This window comes from Mustela nivalis (assembly GCF_964662115.1).
Source record: "Mustela nivalis genome assembly, chromosome: 9".
NCBI classification, from domain to species: Eukaryota; Metazoa; Chordata; class Mammalia; order Carnivora; family Mustelidae; genus Mustela; species Mustela nivalis.
In genome coordinates this window covers 85,473,155-85,496,297 of record NC_139028.1, presented here as the reverse complement: position 1 = coordinate 85,496,297, position 23,143 = coordinate 85,473,155, and the positions used below count along the sequence as shown (strand labels likewise).

The 23,143-nt window shown below is 37.3% G+C and overlaps 1 protein-coding gene and 1 pseudogene across 5 annotated transcripts in view; one reads left to right on the top strand and one right to left on the bottom strand.

Annotated features, from left to right (window-relative positions):
• ANO3 (anoctamin 3) overlaps window positions 1-23,143 on the bottom strand; it is a 407,782-nt gene that overhangs the window by 36,484 nt on the left and 348,155 nt on the right. For all 4 annotated transcript variants that reach the window (XM_082682805.1, XM_082682806.1, XM_082682807.1 and 1 more), the window contains 3 exons: window positions 8,428-8,510; window positions 7,866-8,006; window positions 7,184-7,348 (listed from right to left, as the gene is read on the bottom strand). In XM_082682805.1, the coding sequence (XP_082538931.1) occupies window positions 7,184-7,348; window positions 7,866-8,006; window positions 8,428-8,510 (389 nt within the window). The remainder of the gene's footprint in view (window positions 1-7,183; window positions 7,349-7,865; window positions 8,007-8,427; window positions 8,511-23,143) is intronic.
• Window positions 1,400-2,394, top strand: LOC309840600 (galectin-3 pseudogene; annotated as a pseudogene). The gene has a single exon. The product of its transcript is annotated as a galectin-3 pseudogene (transcript).

Sequence of the window (23,143 nt, the reverse complement as noted above, 5' to 3'; positions counted from 1 at the left end):
CAGGGCAGTCCGATAAGGAGGGAGACTAGGCATGTCCAAGCACCTTGTGAGAAGAACAAACACAAAGAGGAGATTATTCGATTCTACATATGGGATCGAGAAAAAAACTTCATGGAGCAAGTGATCCTTTATTGGAATTTCTGAAGATAAAGAAACAGCCTCCACGGAGATAAAAAGAAAGAAGGCAAATAGAGGGAGCACTGTGAACAGAGACAGGGCCATGAAAACGCAGAATGCTGGGCAGCCAACGAGAGGGACCTCGTAGGCTGGAGGGCAGAGTGTGAGAGGGAGGGAGGGCATCCAACTTTAAACAATACAAGAAAGGGAAACTGGCTTGAAATAATGGGAGGCCTCCATGCCTTGTTAGAATTTAGAATTTATACCAGAGGCAATGGGAACCCGCTAAGCACTTTCAAGTACAAAATAAAATGATCAAATCCGTGATTTAGAAATATCCTTCTTCTTCTTCTTTCTTTTTTTTTTTTTTAAGATTTATTTATTAGAGAGAGAGAGAGCGAGAGAGAGCATGAGTGGGAGAGGCAAAGGGAAAGGGAGAGACTCTCAAGCAGACTCCCCCTGAGTGTGGGGTTCAACTAGAGGCTTCATCTCAAGACCCTGAAATCATGACCTGAGCCTAAATCAAGAGTTGGATGCTTAATCCACCAAGCCACCTAGGTGCCCCAGAAAGATCCTTCTAAGAGCAGTGTACAAGGGAGGTGAGAAAAGTTGAAAAAGACAGGAAGACTCAACAGTTAGAAGGCTACTGAAATGGTACAAGCTAGAAATGACAAGTAGCTGAACTAAGGAAGAAATGAGAATGATGAGTAGGGAATAGCTAAGAGAGATGTTACAGAAGCAAAATTCACAACAGTCACTGATGTGATGAAAGAGACAAAAGAAATGAATGAATGACTTTAAATTTATGGCTGTGTACTTTAAATATTTAAAGTTCCTGATTTAAAAAAAAAAGGGTTTGACTAATTGAAACTATTTTTCCATGCCTATATAGATTACAGCTGAAAAGCATATTAGATTAATAGACTATTTTGACTGAGGCCAAACCCTCATTTGGAGAATACGGTTGCACAGAGATCACAAAGTCTAGCTATTAAGAAAAAAAAAAAGCACATTTTTATGTGTTGCATATTTAGTGTTTGTCTGAAAATAACAAGAGATAGCATTTGGTATTCCAGGTCAATCATTTTGGTGGTATAATTTTTTTTTAAAGAGTTAGCACTTTGATATTAATGGTTTTAATCTATGTTTATCTGATTATGACCTTGAATTAATCCTGTGGGTTCAGGTAAATCAGATGAGCTGTTGGATAATCTGTGATATGTGTTAACATCCTGGATAGGAAGGGAATACATAAATTTAGAAGGGCATTAAGGTTTTACACTGATAAAATCTGAGGAATAGGGATCGCAGCACCTCACCAGAAGCCACCCCCGCAGCAAGCCAGCGAGCGCCAAGGCGTCGGGAAAATGGCAGACAATTTTTCACGTAATGATGCTTTATCTGGGTCTGGAAACCCAAACCCTCAAGGATGGCCTGGTCAATGGGGAAACCAGCCTGCTGGAGCAGGGGGCTACCCAGGAGCCTCCTATCCTGGTGGCTACCCTGGACAGGCCCCTCCTGGCAGCTATCCTGGACAGGCACCTCCAGGACCCTAACCTGGCCCAACAGCTCCTGCTTATCCTGGACCACCTGCACCAGGAGCCCACCCTGGGCAACCGAGTGGGCCTGGGGCCTACCCGCCTCCTGGACAGCCAAGTGCTCCTGGAGCCCAGCCCACCGCTGGCACCTTTGGCATCCCTGCTGGACCACTGACTGTACCTTATGACCTGCCCTTGCCTGGAGGAGTCATGCCTCGCATGCTGATAACCATTCTGGGCACAATGAAGCCCAATGCAAACAGATTTGCTTTAGATTTCAAGAGAGGGAATGATGTTGCTTTCCACTTTAACCCACGCTTCAATGAGGACAACAAGAGAGTCATTGTTTGTAATACAAAGCTGGATAACATCTGGGGAAAGGAAGAAAGACAGGCGACTTTCCCATTCGAAAGTGGTAAACCATTCAAAATACAAGTGCTGGTTGAATCTGACCACTTCAAGGTTGCGGTCAATGATGCTCACTTGTTGCAGTACAATCATTGGATGAAAAATCTCCAGGAAATCAGCAAACTGGGAATTTCTGGTGACATAGATCTCACCAGTGCTTCACATGTTATGATATAATCTTAAAGGGGAAGATTTAAAAAAAAAAATGAAATTGAATATAAACCCTTACACATTGAAACTTCATGTTTCCTGATTGAAAAATTTCACTTTTATTCATCACTGTCCTCGTAAATCTTTGATTTAATAAACATTCTAAGAGTTCAAAAAAAAATCTGAGGAATAGAACATTCTTTTCACATTTGTTGAGTTGGCTGTGTAGTTCACTTCCTTTATACTAAAATCCATTTAAAAATCTTTTCCTAAATTAGTTGCAGGAGCAAAGGAGAGGTTTTGTGGTTGATTCTACTTCCAACAATCTTTAAATCTTTATGTCAAAATTCCCAACAAGTATAAATAAATAATTAGAGAAAAGATAGTCAGTCTTACATTCTATAAGGAACAACAGATGAATTATAGGACTAGGCAGTTACATGGGCTCTTGTATTGAATTAAGTAGAGCTAGTGGGATTTTGAGGACCTCAAAAGATTATTTTTATGACAAAAATAACACTATCCTCATCTGCCTCCAGAGGTTTTATTTCTACAATTAGGAGATTCACTCCATCTAGTTCAGCCTTCGTTATCTGTAAAAAGCAGTACTTTGGAAGAAGGAATATATTGAGCCTCTAAGTATTCAGACTTAGTGAGAGGAAGCTTATGAGAGAGAAGACTGCGCGAATGTGGGTTCACTGTGATTCTAGGAAAGGGGCAGTAACTGAGGGCGCGGGTTGGAAATGAGGCCGAGTGAGTTTAAGGGACAGGTGATTAAGAAACAACTGGAATAATATGAAATTGGAGTCTGGTACACCAAGGGAGACTCAAGCCAAATTTCAATGTTCTGAACTATCAGTGAAAATAAAAAGAAACTTTTGATAGGGAAAATGTATGAAGGTGAAAGCTCCTATTTTATTTCTTACAGGTTCTGATCATGACAAATGCTTCAGCTTGCGTGAAAAAAAGATAGCTATTTCCCTGGGTAGGAACCAAGGATTGACTCCTGGAGCTGGAGGTTCTGTTCCCAGAGTTGTCATGCTTGCCTTCCCAAGAAAAGGTTAATTGAAACACATTTGGCTTCTTCATTTCCCCTATTAAATACTTTCCACCTTCAAAAATATTAGGTCAGCTCCTAACTCACTTAAGATGTTTTTGAAGATCAGAAGGTCTTTGGAACAAATTGTCAAAACCAGGAACACAGGGTACTCTTTTGAAGACACTAATAATTGATGGTGAGGGGAATAAATAGACATGAAACCATTAACATTGATTACCTCCAATGGGTACAATTAGTTTATGATAGGAAGGGACATGAGTGGCATTTTGGGTAGAAAACAGTGACTTTTCTTAATATTTTTAACGTCTTCGTACTGTCAGTACTTTATATAATAAAAATGTATTGATATTTTATAATGCAAAACTAAAAAAGATAACAATAGTAAATTTCAGAAAGAAAAATACATATAAAAAAACAAGTAATAGACACATGAAAAAATGTTCATCATCACTAGCCATCAGGGAGATTCAAATTAAAACCACATTGAGGTACCACCTTACACCAGTTAGAATGGCCAAAATTAACAAGACAATAAACAACAAGTGTTGGAGAGGATGTGGAGAAAGGAGAACCCTCTGACACTGTTGGTGGGAATGCAAGTTGGTGCAGCCACTTTGGAAAACAGTGTGGAGATTCCTCAAGAAATTAAAAATAGAGCTTCCCTATGACCCTGCAATTGCACTATTGGGTATTTACCCCAAAGATACAGATGTAGTGAAAAGAAGGGCCATCTGTACCCCAATGTTTATAGCAGCAATGGCCACGGTCACCAAACAGTGGAAAGAATCCCGATGCCCTTCAATAGACGAATGGATAAGGAAGATGTGGTCCATATACACTATGGAGTATTATGCCTCCATCAGAAAGGATGAATATCCAACTTTTGTAGCAACATGGACGGGACTGGAAGAGATTATGCTGAGTGAAATAAGTCAAGCAGAGTCAATGATCATATGGTTTCACTTATTTGTGGAGCATAACAAATAGTATGGAGGACAAGGGGAGATGGAGAGGAGAAGGGAGTTGAGGGAAATTGGAAGGGGAGGTGAACCGTGAGAGACTATGGACTCTGAAAAACAATCTGAGGGTTTTGAAGGGGCAGGGGGTGGGAGGTTGGGGGAACCAGGTGGTGGGTATTGGAGAGGGCATGGATTGCATGGAGCACTGGGTGTGCGGCAAAAAACAATGAATACTGTTATGCTGAAAAGAAACAAACAAAAAATACCTAAGTAACAACAAAATACAAAACATCCACTTTTTAAAAATAAATACCATTAAAATTAAAAAAAAAAAAACAAAAACAAAACCAAGTGAGACTACTGAAAATTAGCACAGTGGTATAATTTCCACATGAACTAATTAAATATTTTAAATCTTCTTATATTTTAGACATAAATTTGATCAAAAGACATAATACAACACCTTAGATGTGATTCTTTTTATAAAGACAACTCTTGAGTATTTAAAAAATTATGAATGGGCAATAGGTAATAATTTTAAAAAAGAATGAAAAAATTATAAATAAATTCAGAAAGACCAAAAAAAGATCACTGGCATTTCTATAACTTGGACTGAAGATTAATAAATAAGCTTTATGATTTAAAGATGAAGAGAAAGAGAAAAAATAAAATATTAGTATTTTGCAAGAAAGAGAATAGGAGGGTATAGAGACTTTTAAAGAGAAATAAAATTTTAAAATATTAATGAGAACCAAATAGAAAAAGGTTAACATTTATTGGGCACCATTTATTTGCTAGAAGATCTCATTTAATCTTTCAACTCCCCTATGCATTAGTTTTATCACCTTCACATGAAAGATCAAAAAATCAAAACTCAAGGATGTTACAGGGTCTGGCCAGGATCCCACAGATCAAGTGCAAATCTTCGGTTTGCCTGTGTCTAATGTCTACTGCTTTTTATCAGGACACCAATTTGAGCAACAGGCACCACAAAGTGATGAGAGCCTGAGTAGTATTTTTTCCCCCATTTTACTTAGAGCCTTTTGTGCTTCAACTTTGATGCATTCATTCCTCACTGTGTCCTATGTCCCCACTAGACTATAAGATCCTAGATAGTCATTTTTATGTCAACCAGCCTACTACAGATAAGAAAATTGAGTCAATTTAAGACCAGACCAGTTGATTGTTAGTGTTACCTAGAAATAAACACATCAAGTATTTAGGCTCCTTTCCTCAGAAAATGAAGCCAACCCCAATAATCTCTGTTTATGGAAAAATTGTCAAAAACAGTAAGGAGGGCATGTATTGCATGGAGTGCTGGGTGTGGTGCATAAACAATGAATCTTGGAACACTGAAAAAAAATTAAATTAAAAAAAATTGATTTTGTTAGAAACAATATCTTTCACTATCTACCATAAGAGTATAACCATAAATATAAAAATCTACAATGTCTGTTCTGTGAATGGCTCCCCCATCGATTGTGGTGTGTGTAAAATGTGGTATGTGTAATACAACACAATGTGGTGACTTTGTGTAATGTGCAATCTATAGTGCTTTCACACATGACCAGCCATGCTGTTCCATCCCATATTGTGTTTTTTCAATGTTTATCATTTACTTTAATCTATGAGTCAAGGACATAAACTCAACATATTGTGTGATTTATTTGGAGATACTGTAAACAGTAATTTCCTTCCACAAAGCAAAAAGGAATCTGAAGAAAGCAGACTCCAATAGAAGATATTAACTGCCATCCTTGCATCAAAACTTATTTATCACAGTGACTTTTCACTTTTCTGATTATTTTAGATGGTCCTAGCCCTCTCCAGGCTAAACATTTAACATCAGTGTTCATCCACATATAGACTCAATGCACATTACTTTACATAATATAAACATCATTATTTGTCTATTGCTCATCTATCTTCAGACATTATCTCATGATGTAAATATGACTGCACTAACACTTAATATATGTCTCATCTAGGGAGAGTTATTTAAGCTCTCCAGATTCATTTCCTTATTTACATAATAGAGAGCATGCTGGCCTTATGGCATTGTTGGAAGAATTGAAGAGATTAATTAAATTAATTAAAGAGATTATTACCCTAAATGTGCCAATCAATGCCTCCTATCTTCAGAGAATAGGACCCTACCCATAGACCTTGCTGAAGATATGGGCCAAGGTAGATACAATAATGCCCTCTCAGCCATAGAGTTCACAAGTCCATCAGTGTAGGTGATGTTGAACCAATCAGATGTTGGCTCTGAAAAATTAGTACATTGAAATACTGGTTGATCTCAGTTAAATAGGCTATAGAAACCAACATGATCATGTAGTTAGAACCAAAGGAAGTCACAAAATCTTTGCATTACCACAGCATGAAAGAAGACAGGTCACAGTTAAGCAAGATAGACATTTCCTAATAGAATAGAGCAGATATGCAAATGGAAAATACTGAGGAAGGAAGGAAGGAAAGAAGGAAGGAAGGGAGGAAAGAGAAAATTGTTTAGACCCAGAGAAAGAAACATGGAGTAGCTATTTTCTATTTCAAGTGAGGCTTTGAAGTAACAAGCCTTCAATTTCAAACAGATTTTCCTATACTTTTATAACAGATTCTCCACAGAGGTTCAGTTTTTGAACCAAAAGATGCTTTATTTGAATAAAAAGAGCATAGCACTTTTTCCACTCAATGAATGGAAATGTTTGCTCATCAAGATTATAAACTCAAAGGACAAGGAAGACAATACAACTGTTACTGATTTTAATTAAAAAAAACCCATCATCCAAACCATATAGATTAATTTTTTTCTGCTAAACTGAGTTGCCATTGATGGAAACGTGGGTTGGACTCATTGGCTTCCTGTAAAATACAATCCAAGCATGAAGAAAACATAGACCTTTCCCCTACCTATGCATTTTAACCTTTTGAAAACTGTAAACACTTACAAGATTCAGGGCCATAATGATTACAAAATTGATACAGACAGCAGCAGCCGATGTTGCAAACTGCCAGTGTTGTTTGATGAAATTCCACTTGAATGATGCAAACTGTTCCATGACAACCAGGCGATACACCACAACAGCAAACACTGCGGTGATCACCAAAGAAATCTACAATATGGGAGACAGGAGAAGACATCCATATTTTGCATAATTGACAAAGCAAAAGCAATACCACAGACCAAGATATTGCCCCTGCCCCGTCCCCCGTCCAAAGAGCTAAAGGAATTTGCTTTTCCAAGAAAGGATACATAAATTCAATTTTTTCCTTTGAGTTTTTTTCCTTCAGTTACATTAGAGTCAAAATACAAGTTGTAAGATACTGTTCAAATTTCCACTTTCAAGTGGAATGCTTAGTTTTAATTAATCAGGACAACTCATATAATTTCCATTTTATTTTAGATGGTTTTTGTTTCTTTCAAAGAGTGTTTTATTTAAAGATATTCCCAAACTCTCTTTGTAATCACTCCTTGACTTGCTGTGATTTTAATTTTGTTTAATGGTATGTATTAAATGTACTGAACTGGATATGGTTTGACCCTGAGGCTCACAAAATGAATTGGTATCTTAGAATTTCCTTCTAAATATGGGATCCCAGAACATTCTGAAATTGATGGTTGTACTTTACCATGAAGAATATTCCTGAGATAGAGACAAGAAGACGAGTGATTTTGTCTGAGGAAGGCTGATGTGGCTCAGGTTTTCCACTGATGGGATTCACTCTCTCCATCTTGTAATACTTGGCTTCAAATTGGGGACGAAGTGTTTCCTATAAGAGAAACTAAAGTTACTACCTATCAAAGTCATAAATTAAAAAGGTACATATATCCAATAGCTGGAACAAAATCCCTGCATTTTGACCTACTTTTATAGTAAGTCTTGGAAAAGAAGTAACTTTTAAAAAATAAAATGAAAATTATTTTCCAAATAAACCCTAAGCTATAGTTTATTAACACAATTTTTCACTAATGTAATTTTAGGAAACACTGTGAAAGTTTTTGAAAAAATGACATTACCTCATCAACGGTCTTTCTTAACTTCATGAAATAAGAAATCTTGGGAGTAAAAAACATCAAAGGAAAACCTAACAGTGTTTAGTTCCTTTCAGCTTGGATGTTAAGGACAGTGAATAATTTCCTGCACCATATGCTATTCCAGTTTCTCTGTCTCCTGGTTTCCTAACATCTTACCTCCTCTTCTTCCCATTCAATAAGGTCCCAAGTATAGGTCAGTGTACTTCTTCTCCTTTTCCAAAACTCCAAGAAGACTGTAGCTATAGATAATAATATCATCGTCATCATCATCATCATCATCATCATCATTATTCATTGCCTAACCACATCACATTCTTTTATCATTACTTTTCGTTCTGGGATTAATGCATTTCTGCCATATTATTAAATTATTAAAATAAATTAAATTTGTATTAATTTTATACAATTTATACAACTTTTTTTTTTTTCCCTCATCCTCTCTTCCCTGTCTGTGACTACTGCTATCAGCATGAACCCTAGAGAATAGTTTTTTCAGTGGATTAAATAAGCATAGGCCTTTGCTAGCCTGGCCCATGAAAGTGATGTTATAATAGAAGGTCAGTATTAGTGAGGTAAATATACATCATCCCTTTTGTTTTGTATATGCTACTTCAGAATCACATAAAAGACCTTAAAAAGGCGGGGGGGCTTCTCCAGCCAGGAATGACAATAAAGATTAGATGCTACTCCTCCAGGATGGGGTGGGAGAGAGAGAGGAAAAGCACAAGGTTACCATGGTGGAAGGAGAAGAAGAGAAAAAGACCAGAGAAGATACTCTTGGATGAATATTCTAGATGAATTTAGCATAGACTAGAGGACTCAGTGGAAACAGTAAAGAAATGGCTGAATCATTAACTGGATTTTCCGTGTAAACAGCTGAGAGACAGATTGCTTGCTTTCTAGTAAGGGCTTCACCTCAGCATTCAAGACTTCGCAAACATCATTAAGACCTCATAGGTGCATTCTTAAAAACTGTGATATCATTCATCCATGTAACCATTCATCCATCCCTCTATCCATCCCTCCATTTGCTGTTCTCTTATTTGGGGCAAGGTACTCCAACCTCTGGAATCTCCTAATTTAGTAGACAGACACAGTCATCTAAATAAAATTAACTTACATTGCAGTTAGAGTTATAATGAAGACAGAATAATAGCACAAACATAGAAACACATGCTATTGGAAAAACACCACCATCACAAACAATACAGTGTAAAGGAGTGAGGTGTTCTTCCCAGTTTGTGTTTATTCTCCTCTAGCCTTGCAAGTAAAGAAATGCCAGGGGAAGAGGATTCTGAGGTTGTGTGTGTGGTTTTTTTTCCTTTATAATTAGAAATCAGCCCTGATATTGGTTAGAAAATATAATGTTCATAATCACACTATCTTACATTGTTGTCACACTTCAAAATGTACAAGTGCTTTCTTACACATGATTTAATTTTATTACTTTCATAACACAAGTAAATACGGCAGGTATTACTATCATCAGATTTTTGAAACAAAGGTATAAAATTACTGTGTCCAAGATCATACAGTCAATAAATGGCACAGTCAGGACTGAAACTCTTGCGAGTTATTGTCCATACAGTCTTCATATTTTTAAAAATTATTTTTTCCTCAAGCCTACTCTCCTTGCTATCTACTGATTTTATATAAAGTTTAAAGAGAGTAGATAAGGCTAAAAGAATCGAAATAGCCAAGCTCCACTGAAAGGAAGACAAATGAGGTTTTCCAAATACTGGATCTGCTATAAAAATAGTAGATCACAATCATTGTTACCAAGAGGGAGATCTAGAACTTAAAAAATAAGTGGGATGTAGAGGAACTATATGGGAGAGACACAGAGAAATAATTTATTATGAAAAGAAAACTGAAGAAGAAAAAAAGCATTGTGTCATATAAGCAACTATAACATGCAGTAATTATAAGCCTGGGACTTAAAGTCTTTCAGTCAGTACATGACACAGAATATGCAACAAAATTCTAATTATCACTGATCTCAGTCAAGGTTTAAAGTTGAAATGTGTCACATAGTCATTTCTTAATTTATCTTTCTGGCATAAACTTTGTCTAGAAGCGGCTCCTAGAAAATCTAAGAAGTAAAGGTAATCTTGCTTGTGTGAGCCTGAAAACTAGCTTTGGTATAATTTTAACTTCCACAAATGTTTTGACTTTGAATATCAATAATATTAACTACACTTTGTGTTAAAAATCCATTCTCAGTTTAAGATATATTTACTTTATTCACAGATCATTTAAACTCTCAAGTGAATCAATATTCTCTAAGGAAGTTTTAATTAGAAAGAGGGCATGAAGAGTAATTTATCAGCATGCTGGGGTGCCTGGGTGGCTTAGTCAGTTAGGGGACTGACTCTTGATTTCAGCTCAGGTCATGATCTCAGGGCTGTGAGACAGAGCCCTGTGTCGGGTTTTGTGCTGAGCTTGGAGCCTGCTTGGGATTCTCTGTCTCCCTCTCCCTCTGCCCTTATCCACCACTCTTCCCTTCTAAAAAAGAAAAAAAAAATTAATTTATCAGTATGCCAAACACCAAAGAAGGACGGAAAGTACCACTTAACTAAACCCTAGTAAATATAATAAAAACAAAATTAATAATAAAAGTAGTTCACTTTGAAAATTAGAATAGTCATCGCTTCTGGGCTGTGATGACTGGCGGGTGGAATGAGGAAACCAACAGAGATGATGAAAATATTCCATATTTTAACAGGAGAAGTGACTATATAAATTTATGTCATTTTCTTTTTTTCCCCAAAGATTTAATTTATTTATCTGACAGAGAGAGAGAGAGAACAAACCGAGGGAGCAGCAGGCAGAGGGAGAGGGAGAAGCAGACTCCTCACTGAGCAAGAAGCCAGATGCAAAACTCTATCAGGACCCTGAGATCATGACTTGAGCAGACAATGAACCCAGTAAGCCACCCAAGCGTCCCTTTCATTTTCAAAGGTGATCAAAAGACACCTAGAATCTGTAGATTTCACCGTATGTAAATTATTTATCAAAGGCCAGATTTTAGAAAGTAATTTTTAAAATACCAAGTGATTAACAACATCAGTGGGCTTGATCATTACGACAAGCCAGTCGTTTCCCAGGTTTACAGCAGGAGGCTCTGAGCTTGCAGTGAGGGCCTGAAAAGGAAGTGGGAGGCTGGGAAGACCGTATCTCACTACACCACCAGTTTCTGGGGAGTTGCAAACCCAAAGTATGAACACAGGCGATTAGACTACACTTTGAAGTGTCGGCTGAGCATTAAGGAGGCTTACACAGGGGGCACCTGGGAGGCTTGGGGTGCCTGGGTGGCTCAGTGGGTTAAACCTTCTGCCTTCGGCTCAGGTCATGATCCCAGGGTCTTGGGATTGAGCCCCGCATCAGGCTCTCTGCTCAGTGGGGAGCCTGCTTCCCCATCCTTCCCACCTGCCTCTTTGCCTACTTGTGATCTCTGCCTGTCAAATAAATAAATAAAATCTTAGAAGAGGAAGAAGAAGAAGAAGAAGAAGAAGAGGAGGAGGAGGAGAAGGAGGAGGAAGAAGAAGAAGGAGGAGGCTTGCACAGTAGCCTGACACAAATATATCAAGTAGCCCTGGAAAGAAGAAAGCGTTTGACATATGCCAAGACCTGAGAAAAAGGGCAAAGCAGAAGCGCCCAGTGGAATTGGCCTCAGGGTCATCTCAGGTAGGTAGATAGATGTGTGGCCCAATATAAATATAGTGAGAAAGGCTGAGCCTTAACTCTAGACTACTGAGTGCTCTGTTCATTTAAACACATTCAAACTCCAATAAAATATAATCAAATAAACCACCACACTGCCCTGAGTCATCAGCAAGATTTGTCCCACTGGCTCACATTTTGCCCCTAGACTAAAGAGTAGGCTCCAAATGACAGAAATGTAAGCTGGAGAGGCTAAATGCTTTAATGCCTAGTTTGGTGATTTTGTTCTTCCACAAGCATTCTCTGAACCTGAGCCCTTTCCTGATAGAAAAGGATGAGGAAAGGGCTTGAGCTGGCATCCTGTTCAGGACTGAAGAATGGCAATAGGAATTCAAGAAGAAACAGGCATCTTTGAAGGACTCCATGAATCAGTGACTTTAAAAAAAGGTATATTATAAGCAGTGAAAGTCATTTTATTGTAATTGGTGGTGAAACGTTTGGCATGAACTATGTGGAATGACTTAGAAACGATCACTCAGAATGAGCAGGGTGACAGAGACCATGAGATGATGAAGAGGACAGGGAGCATATTGAATTGCCTTAATGAAAAGTGAAAATGCTTTAAAAATGAACACGTATAAAGCCATTTCACTTAGAAGGATGTGTCACTATAAATATAGATGTAATGAATTTATAGAAATTTATAGCATATATTATATATACAGTATAGGCGTTTATATATTGTGTATATATGATAAGTAACTGGATGAGCCTGACATATGATCATTATATATACATAATGCCCAAAAGAATATTTACCAAAGTGTTACCACTAATTGTTTGTGGAAATGGATTCTGGAGCACTTTTATTTCCTACAAAGTTAGGAAGTATAAAACCGCTTCTTGTGTACAGTTTATCAACTCTTCCCCTTGGTCCTGTGAGACTGGGTTGGGGTTGGGGTCGGAGGAGAGGCTGCCATTGGAGAAGGGCGTTTTGTGATCCAGGGAAAGCCAGCTTTCACATGAGTCATGGAGGTAGGAGGAATATTATGGAAAAGCTGAAGGTGATACCACATACTTCTGTTCCTTAGCAACCATACAATGTATTTATTTTTTTACTCCTGCCTCTCTGACTATAATGACATACTTTTCTCTACTTTAAACTTCAACGATACATGTGCTGCATCTTGAACTTCCGTTTATTCCTCATGCTCATTTCCAATGGCTTTTCCTTGTGATCCAAAGTCAATGGCACAGAGTCACAGAATCATAAAGTTATGCATCTCAAACAGGTTAGATTCTTCTTCTTTTTCTCCTCCTCTTCCTCTCCCCTCCTTCTCCTTCTTCAAGTAGGCTCCATGCCCAATGGCAGGGTTGAACTCATGACCCTGACATTGCAGCTTGAGCTGAGATCAAGAGTCAGATACCTAATGGACTGAGACACACAGGTGTCCCTCAAAGAGGTTAGATTCTATACGTAATTTTTTCCAAGTTATTTATTTCAAATTTAAAGAAATAAAGGCTCAGAGTGGTTGGCAAGTAATATTGGCCTTGTCTAGAAATCTGTCAAAGCATCTACAGTGCTTTATTACAATTTTTTTTTTTTTTACATCTGCTTTTTCCTACACTTGAAGTTGTTTCTAGAGTGCCTTTTTCCCTTAGCATTTGCAGTGCTTGGCACACTGAAATGTTCCATAACTGTTACATTGAGCTGAATTATTAAATGGAATCGAGTGATTTTAACTCTAACTCTTGGTCACATGCTCTTTGCATTAGAAACGTTTTCAAATTATGCACGATGGAGATAGTGGAAAGATAGTCCCTCACCACAGAAGTCCATTCTATAACTGTTTTATAATTTGAGAATTCAAGTTCAATTTTATGTGGAAAAATTGTCATTACTTTAAAAGTTTAAAAAATGACTTCACTGTACTTCAGCAGGTGGGGGCTCTTGAAGACGGAGCTGGGGAAAGAGGTCAGTTCCAAACACAAATGAAGTTAAATACGTCGGAATATGGACAACACAAAGAATTCCAAGTATTGTTTTCATCAGAAGAGATAAAGATGGAAAACCTTCTCAAAAGAAGACCTGGCTGAAACAAAAGTTTATCAGAGCAGTACTTCTGAGACTGCCAATGTAGATAACACCCGGGTACCACTAAAGACTTTCTTCCATTCCCCAGATTTATTTTCAGCAACATCCTTGAGCATAATGTGCCTTTCCCACACAGTATTGCAACATCACTATACATGAGGTAGAAATAGAAACCTCACAAAACAGGTTCTACAATTAGCAGGAGGGCCACGAATGTGGAACGCTTTACATTTCCATGCCTAGAGAAAGCTATCTCCTTTCTTTCTTTTCTTTTTCTGGTTAGCACCTTACAGAAAATGTCATTAACGGAGTTCCTTCTGTCAGTATAAAGCAGGCTAATCAATATAAGAGGCTTCAATATGTGTGAAGAGACAGAGCCTGAACATTTGGGCTGAACGGTAGGAGACCCAAGCACATGCGTAACTGGTTTGTCAAGACTCGCTTGTCTTGTGAAATTTCCTCTTAGTCCAAGCACATGGAGTCTCTCTCTGACTTCCAATTTCCTCCCTTCCTTCTTCCCTATATTTATTTTTAAGAAATAAATTTTATATATAAATTAATATAATTTAATATATTAAATATATTAATGACAATTCATATATTTAATATTAATTAAATATATTAATATTTAACAATATTAAATTAAAAAAGGAAACAACAAATAACTAGGTTCTAAGAGCATGGGAAGCCTAACATTTGGACCCAGTACTGAAATTCTTCACCGATTCCTAAAATCAGACTTGATTTTTTCCCCTGAGAAAATTCATCTAGAAATAAGAAGCAACATAGGAGCAGCTTGATATTATATTAAAACCCAGTGAGAATTCTCATGACAATCTCAACCAGAGCAGACTCTTTGGTATCAAGAGTTACCAAAGTTAACTTGTCTGTCACTTGAAGTGGTGTCAGAGTCCATGCAAATAAAAACTTGTCAGCTTTTGCCATATATTTTTTTAAAAATATAATGTAACCTTTTAGACACAGGATTAATTAAATTAATTAATTAAAAACAGGATTAATTAATTTTTCTCAGGCCTTCTCTTCATCTTACCACTCAACTATTTGATACACTTAACATCCTTAATTATGTTGAACATTTTCAGATGATAAATGTAGAAACAGCAGCAAAAATAACTAGAATGGCACCTTGTCTGATTCACTTTTGAAACACAAGGGGTCTGGGAATGCCTGCTCTATAAGAAGTTTTCAATAAATATATGTTGAATGAATGAATCACAAATGCAAAGAAGAAACTAAAAGTTATGTACAATCTCACCATTGATAAGGAACTATAATTATAATTTTGATAATTCCATCCAAGGTATTTCTTTTGGACAGTCTATTTATGGCTGATTAGTTGTTGATACTCAAAGGTATAGTCATACTGGTTGTGAAGTTATGACTGAAAAAAGGAAAAGCAAACTCATAAGTGAGTCCCTAACTTGCCTCATACCCCTCATGCACTGGTCTGACCTTCCCAGGAAAGCTACACTAGGACAGGATACCTTCACCAGAATAGGATACCTTTCAGTTTACCCCTGAAACAGATTATGGCCTCCAACAAAGTGCTCCAGAACTAAGGGCTCCAGAACGAAGGTCTGCTTTCATTCTGACCAGCCAGGGCCAGAGCCCTAAACATTGTTAAATATTTGTCTTTTCACCTTATAAGCATCCCTCTGGAACTGGGTACGGTTTAATTAGAATGGTACTTGGCACCACAGGAGAATGATAGTCACTATAAAAGAAAGGACTAGCTTTGCTTTGATCATCAATATCGTAAAATTTATCTTCTTGAGCAAATTACAGTGATCCTCAAAAAACTCCTAGGAAAGGCAATGTGGTGCTGGAGAAAGAACATAGTTTGGGGTAGGAATGCTCTGGGTTTGAAAGCTGCCTATATGCTTTGCTAACAGTGTGACAAATGCCCTGTATGAAGGTCTACATAATGAGAACAGTGACAACAGTAGAATCATCCTCACAGGGACATCGAATGAATTAAGTAAGATACAGTTTGTAAGTGGTCTAATTATGCTTAATTCATTTTAATAGTACAATAAACTATAATAACCATTTTTTCAACCTTCTATTAGTTATACATAGGAAACTTTACATAGACAAAGTTTCTACTGGGTTTCTACCGCACAAGGGATATACAATACAAAATATACTTTATAAAGTATAAACATATTGTATATCATCCTGCAGGAAAAATAAAGCCATTGTCATTTATTTATATTTCAATTGATTCACAAATTCAGTCTTGGTCAATTTCCACATACTTTCTTTTGTCCATAACCTAGCAAATGATTTATATTGTCCTTTTTCTTCTTTTGTATTTAAGACTGTAAAATTACTGCTGGAGTAAATAATTCAATTCAAAACTTGTTGTTTTTGAGAGCATATTTGTCTATTCCTATAAAGAGCACACAAAAAAAGTGAAAATGAGTTGCCTCATATTCCCAAAGAGGAAGAAGAGAACCAGCATTGATTGAACACTTACAATGTCCCAGACTTTGTACTAGCTATTTTTAAAACAACCAGTGTCTTTTCCACAACCAACCCAGGTAAATACAAGGTTATTAATGTCATTCAGTTGATAAGTAAATTGGAGCTCTTAGAGGTTAAGTTACTTGAGAAAGATACTTGGCTGAAATTCAAATCTAGATCCAAATGCTGACCTTTTTCTGTGCCAAAGGAAAAATCACCCCAAACATGGTTTGGGATAGAAGTTTTCAAGCTATATAATTTGTAACATCTTTCTGGGAAGAAATTAGCACCGCAGATGAAATGTTTAACAATCAATCTTTCTTTCTTCCTTTTCTTTTCCCTCCCTTCCCCTCCCCCCTCCTCCCCTCCCCCCTCTTCCCCTTCCCTCCCCTCACTTCCCCTCCCCTCCCCTCTCCTCTCCTTTCCTTTCTTTCCCCTCCCTCCCTTCCTCCCTTCCTTCCTTCTTTCCTTCTTTTTATTTTTTAAGCAAATTTCTAAAAGACCTAAATGAGATTGAGAACTTCTGGGAGGTTGGCTGCTCACCCACTCAGTGCTCCATCAATCAACAGTCGAAAGCTCTTTGACCATAAATAAATCTTTTCCATTTTTGTTGTTGTTGTTGTTTGGAGTCTAAAAATGATTATCAACCACTCTCTTTTCTTATAGCTGACTCTACCAAGACAGAAATCTTTGCATTGATCTCTTAGAGGACTTCCTTTGCAGATAAACTCTAATAAAATTATATGCTTATAACTTAATTGTCTAAAAAGATTTTTTTTTTTACTGGACCACTATATCTGAGTTTGCAGAGACAGAAAGAAGCAAACTTAATGCTTCTTGGTCCACAATTCAAGCAAATATTTACTTAGTCCAAGAAGGGTTGGATTGTGTATATTCATAATTTTGATGTGTCTAAAAGCTCCTTGTACACACAGCCAGTATGACTTCCTCAAACATTGTGCAGTAGACTGGCCATGAGTGTTTTTGAAAAAGGAATAATTGAACGTTGAGTCATGGATACATTTAGTTTGCATTGAGGAAGATATATTTAATGTGGTCTGCAGTCACTTCTACAAGTTGTTCAGTGATTATTAACTATCTTAATATAGCAATGATTTCTGAGGAAACTCCTTTTACTTCATATGTGGACTCAGGAGCCAGACCAGTGATTGTATAGAGAGATGTTCTAGACTCTAGATGTCTAGAGTGTTCTAGAGTGTCCAGCACTGATGAAGCAAGAGAAATACGGTCTGAAGTACAGAGCCAGAAACTACTCTATGGAAAAATTTTAAAATTTCAACACTTGGGGCATCTGGGTGGCTCAGTCAGTTAAATATCCATCTCTTGATTTTGGCTCAGGTCATGATCTAAGGGTCATGTGATCAAGCCCCACATTGGGCTTCACGCTCAGTGAAGCGTCTACTTGAGGTTGTCTCCCTCCGACCCTCCTCCACCTCACTCAAATAATAAACAAAATCTTTTAAAAAATTAAATTTCAAAAAAAAATAAATTTCAACTGGTATGTGAAATGCACCAGAGCTTTTCTCAAATTTACATTAAAAATGCACACTACCAATAATGAATTATAAAGCTGAAAACCTTTTCAAAATTATCGATAAAGAAGACTTTCAATTAACCATATTAGAGGAAGAGGAAAGACTGAATTGCTTTTCTATACATTCTCTGTAATATTTTTATATGTTATATTAAAAGGCAATTTGATAAAACAGAAATGTGGGGCAAAAAGCATTACAGAAATATGGTAGTCAGCTAATTAAAATATTGTTACTTTTCTGGATTTTGACTTTATTTATTTGGAGATTTTAAAAATTTGTAAACTTGTGATCTTTCCCAGTTTATTTATTTTTATACTTCATTTTCTGTTCATATTTTTGTAGCTTCCAAAACTGTGCATCTCCTTCCCTTGAAGAGTTGTAATGGATCACTCACATGTATGCCAGCCATCCTGCTAAATATTTCACACGTTACTCATTAAAGCCTCACAACAGCTCCATGTACAAGAAACAATTTTTTTTATTGCTATTTCATAGGTAATGATACTACAGTTCAGAAATAAAGTTTTCCTGCCCCAAATGAACTTGACTGTGTACCCCAGGTCACTCTGAGTCCTAAGGCAGGGTTAATGGCTTCAAATACTCATTCAAAGGGACAGTTTCCAATAATCCTAAGTGTACTTTAAGGATTCTGTCCTGATTTCGTACAAAAATTTCTTTCTTGTTATACTACAGCTAAGAGCTTCTAGGAACTGTCAGCTTAGTTAAACATAGCATGTTTTCATTGTTCTCTCCAAAGTGTTTAAGGGGCTTAGAGTCTAAATGGATGGGAAAGCCACTTGTCATTGCTATTTGCTGTCTGTGAACTTGATTTCAAAATCCCGTTCAGGTTATGGATAAGTTTCCTTTCCTCCTTCTCTGGGTTCTGAGCCAAGAAACAAATCAAGAACCTTTGTCAGAGTGTATAGACCTGGTCTTGGCATCTTATTCTCTCCTCACTCTGCCCCTTACAAGGTCATGGCTCAGTGCTGAGGACACTCAGCAAATACACTCTGTGTGTTGTTGCTGCCATGGTTATTATTTATTATTATTTAGCTCTACTAACTTTCTAGACAGGAAAAAAAAAACAAATTAGAGATGCCTGAATTTTATGATTATCTTCTTTAATATATTTTTTAGAATGCATTAGTAAATCGACCTTTTCCTCAAGGTGGCAAAATAAGTTCTATTTTCCATGTACTAGTTTTGCCATTTTATATTTATGCCTTGTTGTAATTTCATTAAGTCCCTATAAAAATAAATTGCATAGTTGATAGACTGAGCAGTAGTCATCTAGAGAGATTACACTTTGTAACAAAATTGAGGCTCTAAAAGAAGGAAACTTGCATAATGGTATATTCCATCATACAGACATGGAGGGATTTTGTAGGCATTTCTGCACAACAGAGTATCATGTACTTGTTAAAGATAATAGTATCATTTTCCAGCAGGTTGCCACTTGCAAGTCTGAGTAGTTGTTTTGGGTGTTAGGAATAAAAGGCTTTACTTCAGAATTCTTCTCTGAGCAGGAGTCTAGAGGGAGCCCAGAATTCTCCATCTTAGCAAGATGCTTCCATGTCTGTATCCTACACACATAACTTTTCCTCCTGTTATCCCTCACAACTGGGTCCATCATAACTCACTCACTGTGCTCCTTAATTCTGTTCATATCAGTTATCTCAAGAAGACCAAGATTTCCAAGATTATCCCTTAACCGTCAAAGTCTGATTCTCCAGTTTCAGGGAAACAGAAGACCTTTGTGACCATCTCCCACTCCTTCCCAACACTTTTTGAGATACTTTCACTTTATCCTTTTGTGCTCAGTGTCGTAACAGTAACTTAGGTCCCCTCACCTTCTCCTGCTAACTGAAACCTGGGACAATTTCCTTAGGGCATTCTCAGCTAATAGCGATTTGTCTCCCATACCAGTTGAGAGACTGAGATGAGGAGGTGAATTTCTTGCTCCTCACTGCTGTTTCAAGACCATTTCTTCCCCTCCTCATTCACAGATTTGGGTCTCACATTATCAATCCATACTTCCTACTACCTGTGTTAGGGGAAGTCATGTAACAATCCCTGGAGACACATCCCTAGCTTGTCTTAATATATTAAAACTCTTGGCTTAGTGCAACTATTTTCAACATGATTTCTAAAATAATTCTTTGAAATTGCAACAAACACAGATAATCTTTCTAGGGCCTTGGCTCTATCTTCAAAGTTGTCTTCTCCTTGTCTATTTCATTCATGTACTCCCACAGCATACTTCTGATCAATCTCCAGTTATCAGCTCTATCCTTCTAGCTCATTCCCTATAAACTCCAATTCCAATAACTCCTTGACCCATATTTTCAATCCACTGACCTTTGACCAAGATTTTTCAATCCTCAGTCCCATAATATTTTGACTGTCCTTTCCTCTCCTGGAGCCCTCACTTTCTTCTTTAAGATTCTAATGGTCTGCGATTATATTCAACCACCTGCATACACCCTCAGATCTCTACCTCTTATCCCTGTTTGTTATAAACTCAGAGTCTGAAAATGACCCTAGTTAAAAACAATAATCCATCAGTTACTGTCCATCTGTCCCCATGCACACCAACATCATTGAAGAAAAAGACAAGTATACTGGGTGGGTTGATTTGTTTTAAAAAATGATTTGAGAAGACTTGTGCCATGCTGTAATACCTTCTCTTTTCTCATTTAATAACCAGCACATACACTCTTACCACTCTTAGGTGCGATTTTGCTCTCTACCTCACCGTTAAAAACAAAGTGTTCAGGGGCACCTGGGTGGCTCAGTGGGTTAAGCCTCTGCCTTTGGCTCAGGTCATGATCTCAGGGTCCTGGGATCAAGCCCCGCATCGGGCTCTCTGCTCTGTGGGGAGCCTGCTTTCTCCCCACCCTGCCTGCATCTCTGCCTACTTGTGATCTCTCTTTGTCAAATAAATACATAAAATCTTTAAAACAACAACAACAACAACAACAAACCAAAGTGTTCAGGAGAAATTATACCCTAAAGCCACACCTACCCACTTACCAACACTTGTGTGCAGTAGTGTCTACACTCTCACCTGCTATAACAGAAGATTTATGAATTCATAGTCAAATCAACTCTTCTTATAAACTAGCCCCTATCCCTTATTACCAGCTGTAGGACATTGCTCAGTGATGTACATGTACAATCATACAAAGTTGCTTAAGAGATATCTTGAAGTGGGAAAAAAGGTTGATCTCATACCTGAAAGAGCCAACAATTAGAATAATATTCTAGGTAGAAGAAATGTGAGCTTGCAGATGTCTTATACTTAGTATTCTCACTTTTGGGGGGTTATTATTGTTAATTATATTTACTTGTTTATGTATCTACTCATTAATTCACCCATTTATACACTTAGTGAGCATTTAGTCTGTGCAAGGAATTAGTCTAGTTCTTTGGATGAAGCAATTAAGAAAGAAGACCAAAAATGTTTGCTTTCATGAGCTCTTTCATACAGGAACAAATAATAAACAATAAAAATAATGTAAAAGTACATTAAGTGACTATAAATGCTGCCGATAAAATAATGTGGGGGAAGTAAATTAAAACAGGTCAAGAAAGCAGGGTTGTAGCTTTTATAAAGGTAACTAGGGAAAGCCTCTCTGTCAGGAAAAAAAAATAAAATTGGAGAAGAACAATTTTATTTATCTTTTTCTTTTTTTTCAAAGATTTTTATTTATTTATTTGACAGAGAGTAAAAGAGAAAGCATAAGCAGGGGGAATGGGAGAGGGAGAAGCAGGTTTCCTGCTTAGCAGGGCACCTGACACGGGACTGGATCCCAGGACCCTGGGATCATAAATTGAGCCAAAGGCCAACTGACTGAGCCAACCAGGTGCACTGAATTATTTCATTTTTCACTCAGTTATTATTTATTGAGCAACTACTATGTGCTAAGCTATAGACACAAACTCAAAGTAATTTAACATAAGTGTTTCCATGCTTGGTTGGTCTCATCTCAAATTCTGTTCACATTGATGCTAAAACTTTAATTTCTACCATCTCTAAACAAAAATTACTATAGTTATCATATAATTATAGTTATTGAGCCCTACCACGTGTTTATCTACCTTATCTCACTGACTCCCCACAGGTGACTAGAAGGTAGGTGTCACTTTTGCTATTTTACAAATGAGAACACACTGGGAATGAGATAGTGATTAGACAAGGTTATGAAACCAGTTAAGTGGCAAAGCTAGGATTCAACAAGAAAATTGTGAGTTAATGGCCTGAGCCTTTCCTCCATTCCTGCTGCTCTCTAAGAATGAGCCTGTAGTACCAGCCAGAAGAAGAGCCCTGACACTGAATAAAAATTTATGGGGCTATCCTATGCTAACAAAGTTATTCTGGTAACATATGCAGAGGGTGACCATATCTGCAAGGGTAATGCTCTGAGGAAAATAGTGTTTGCTTTCAAAATGTCTCCATCACCTTTTAGCAATATTCCCACTCTCTGGCTCTTTTTTTCCCCCTCCTTGATGGAATTGGAAGGGGAGATAAAAAGGCATAGGGAACTCCTATAGTGTCAGGACCTAATTAGCACAGAAAATACCCAATAAAATATTCTGTATCTATGAACAACTTGAAGCTTAAGTATCATTTAGAATCAGTTGTCTTCAAAATTTTAGTATAAGCTGGGGCGCCTGGGTGGCTCAGTGGGTTAAGCCGCTGCCTTTGGCTCAGGTCATGATCTCAGAGTCCTGGGATCGAGTCCCACATCGGGCTCTCTACTCAGCGGAGAGCCTGCTTCCCTCTCTCTCTCTCTGCCTGCCTCTCCATCTACTTGTGATTTCTCTCTGTTAAATAAATAAATAAAATCTTTAAAAAAAAAATTTTAGTATAAGCTTTAAAATCCCTTTGTAAAATTGTTATCCGTTTGTATGATTTTATAAGAACATCCAAAATTTCTTTTTTATCATATATGTAAATATTTGCCACAGATGTGATTTCTAGCACATTACAAAAAACTGACATTTTAAAATAAAACTTTCATTAGTCTTTTATATTTAACTCATATCCCTTTAAAATACACTTGCTATA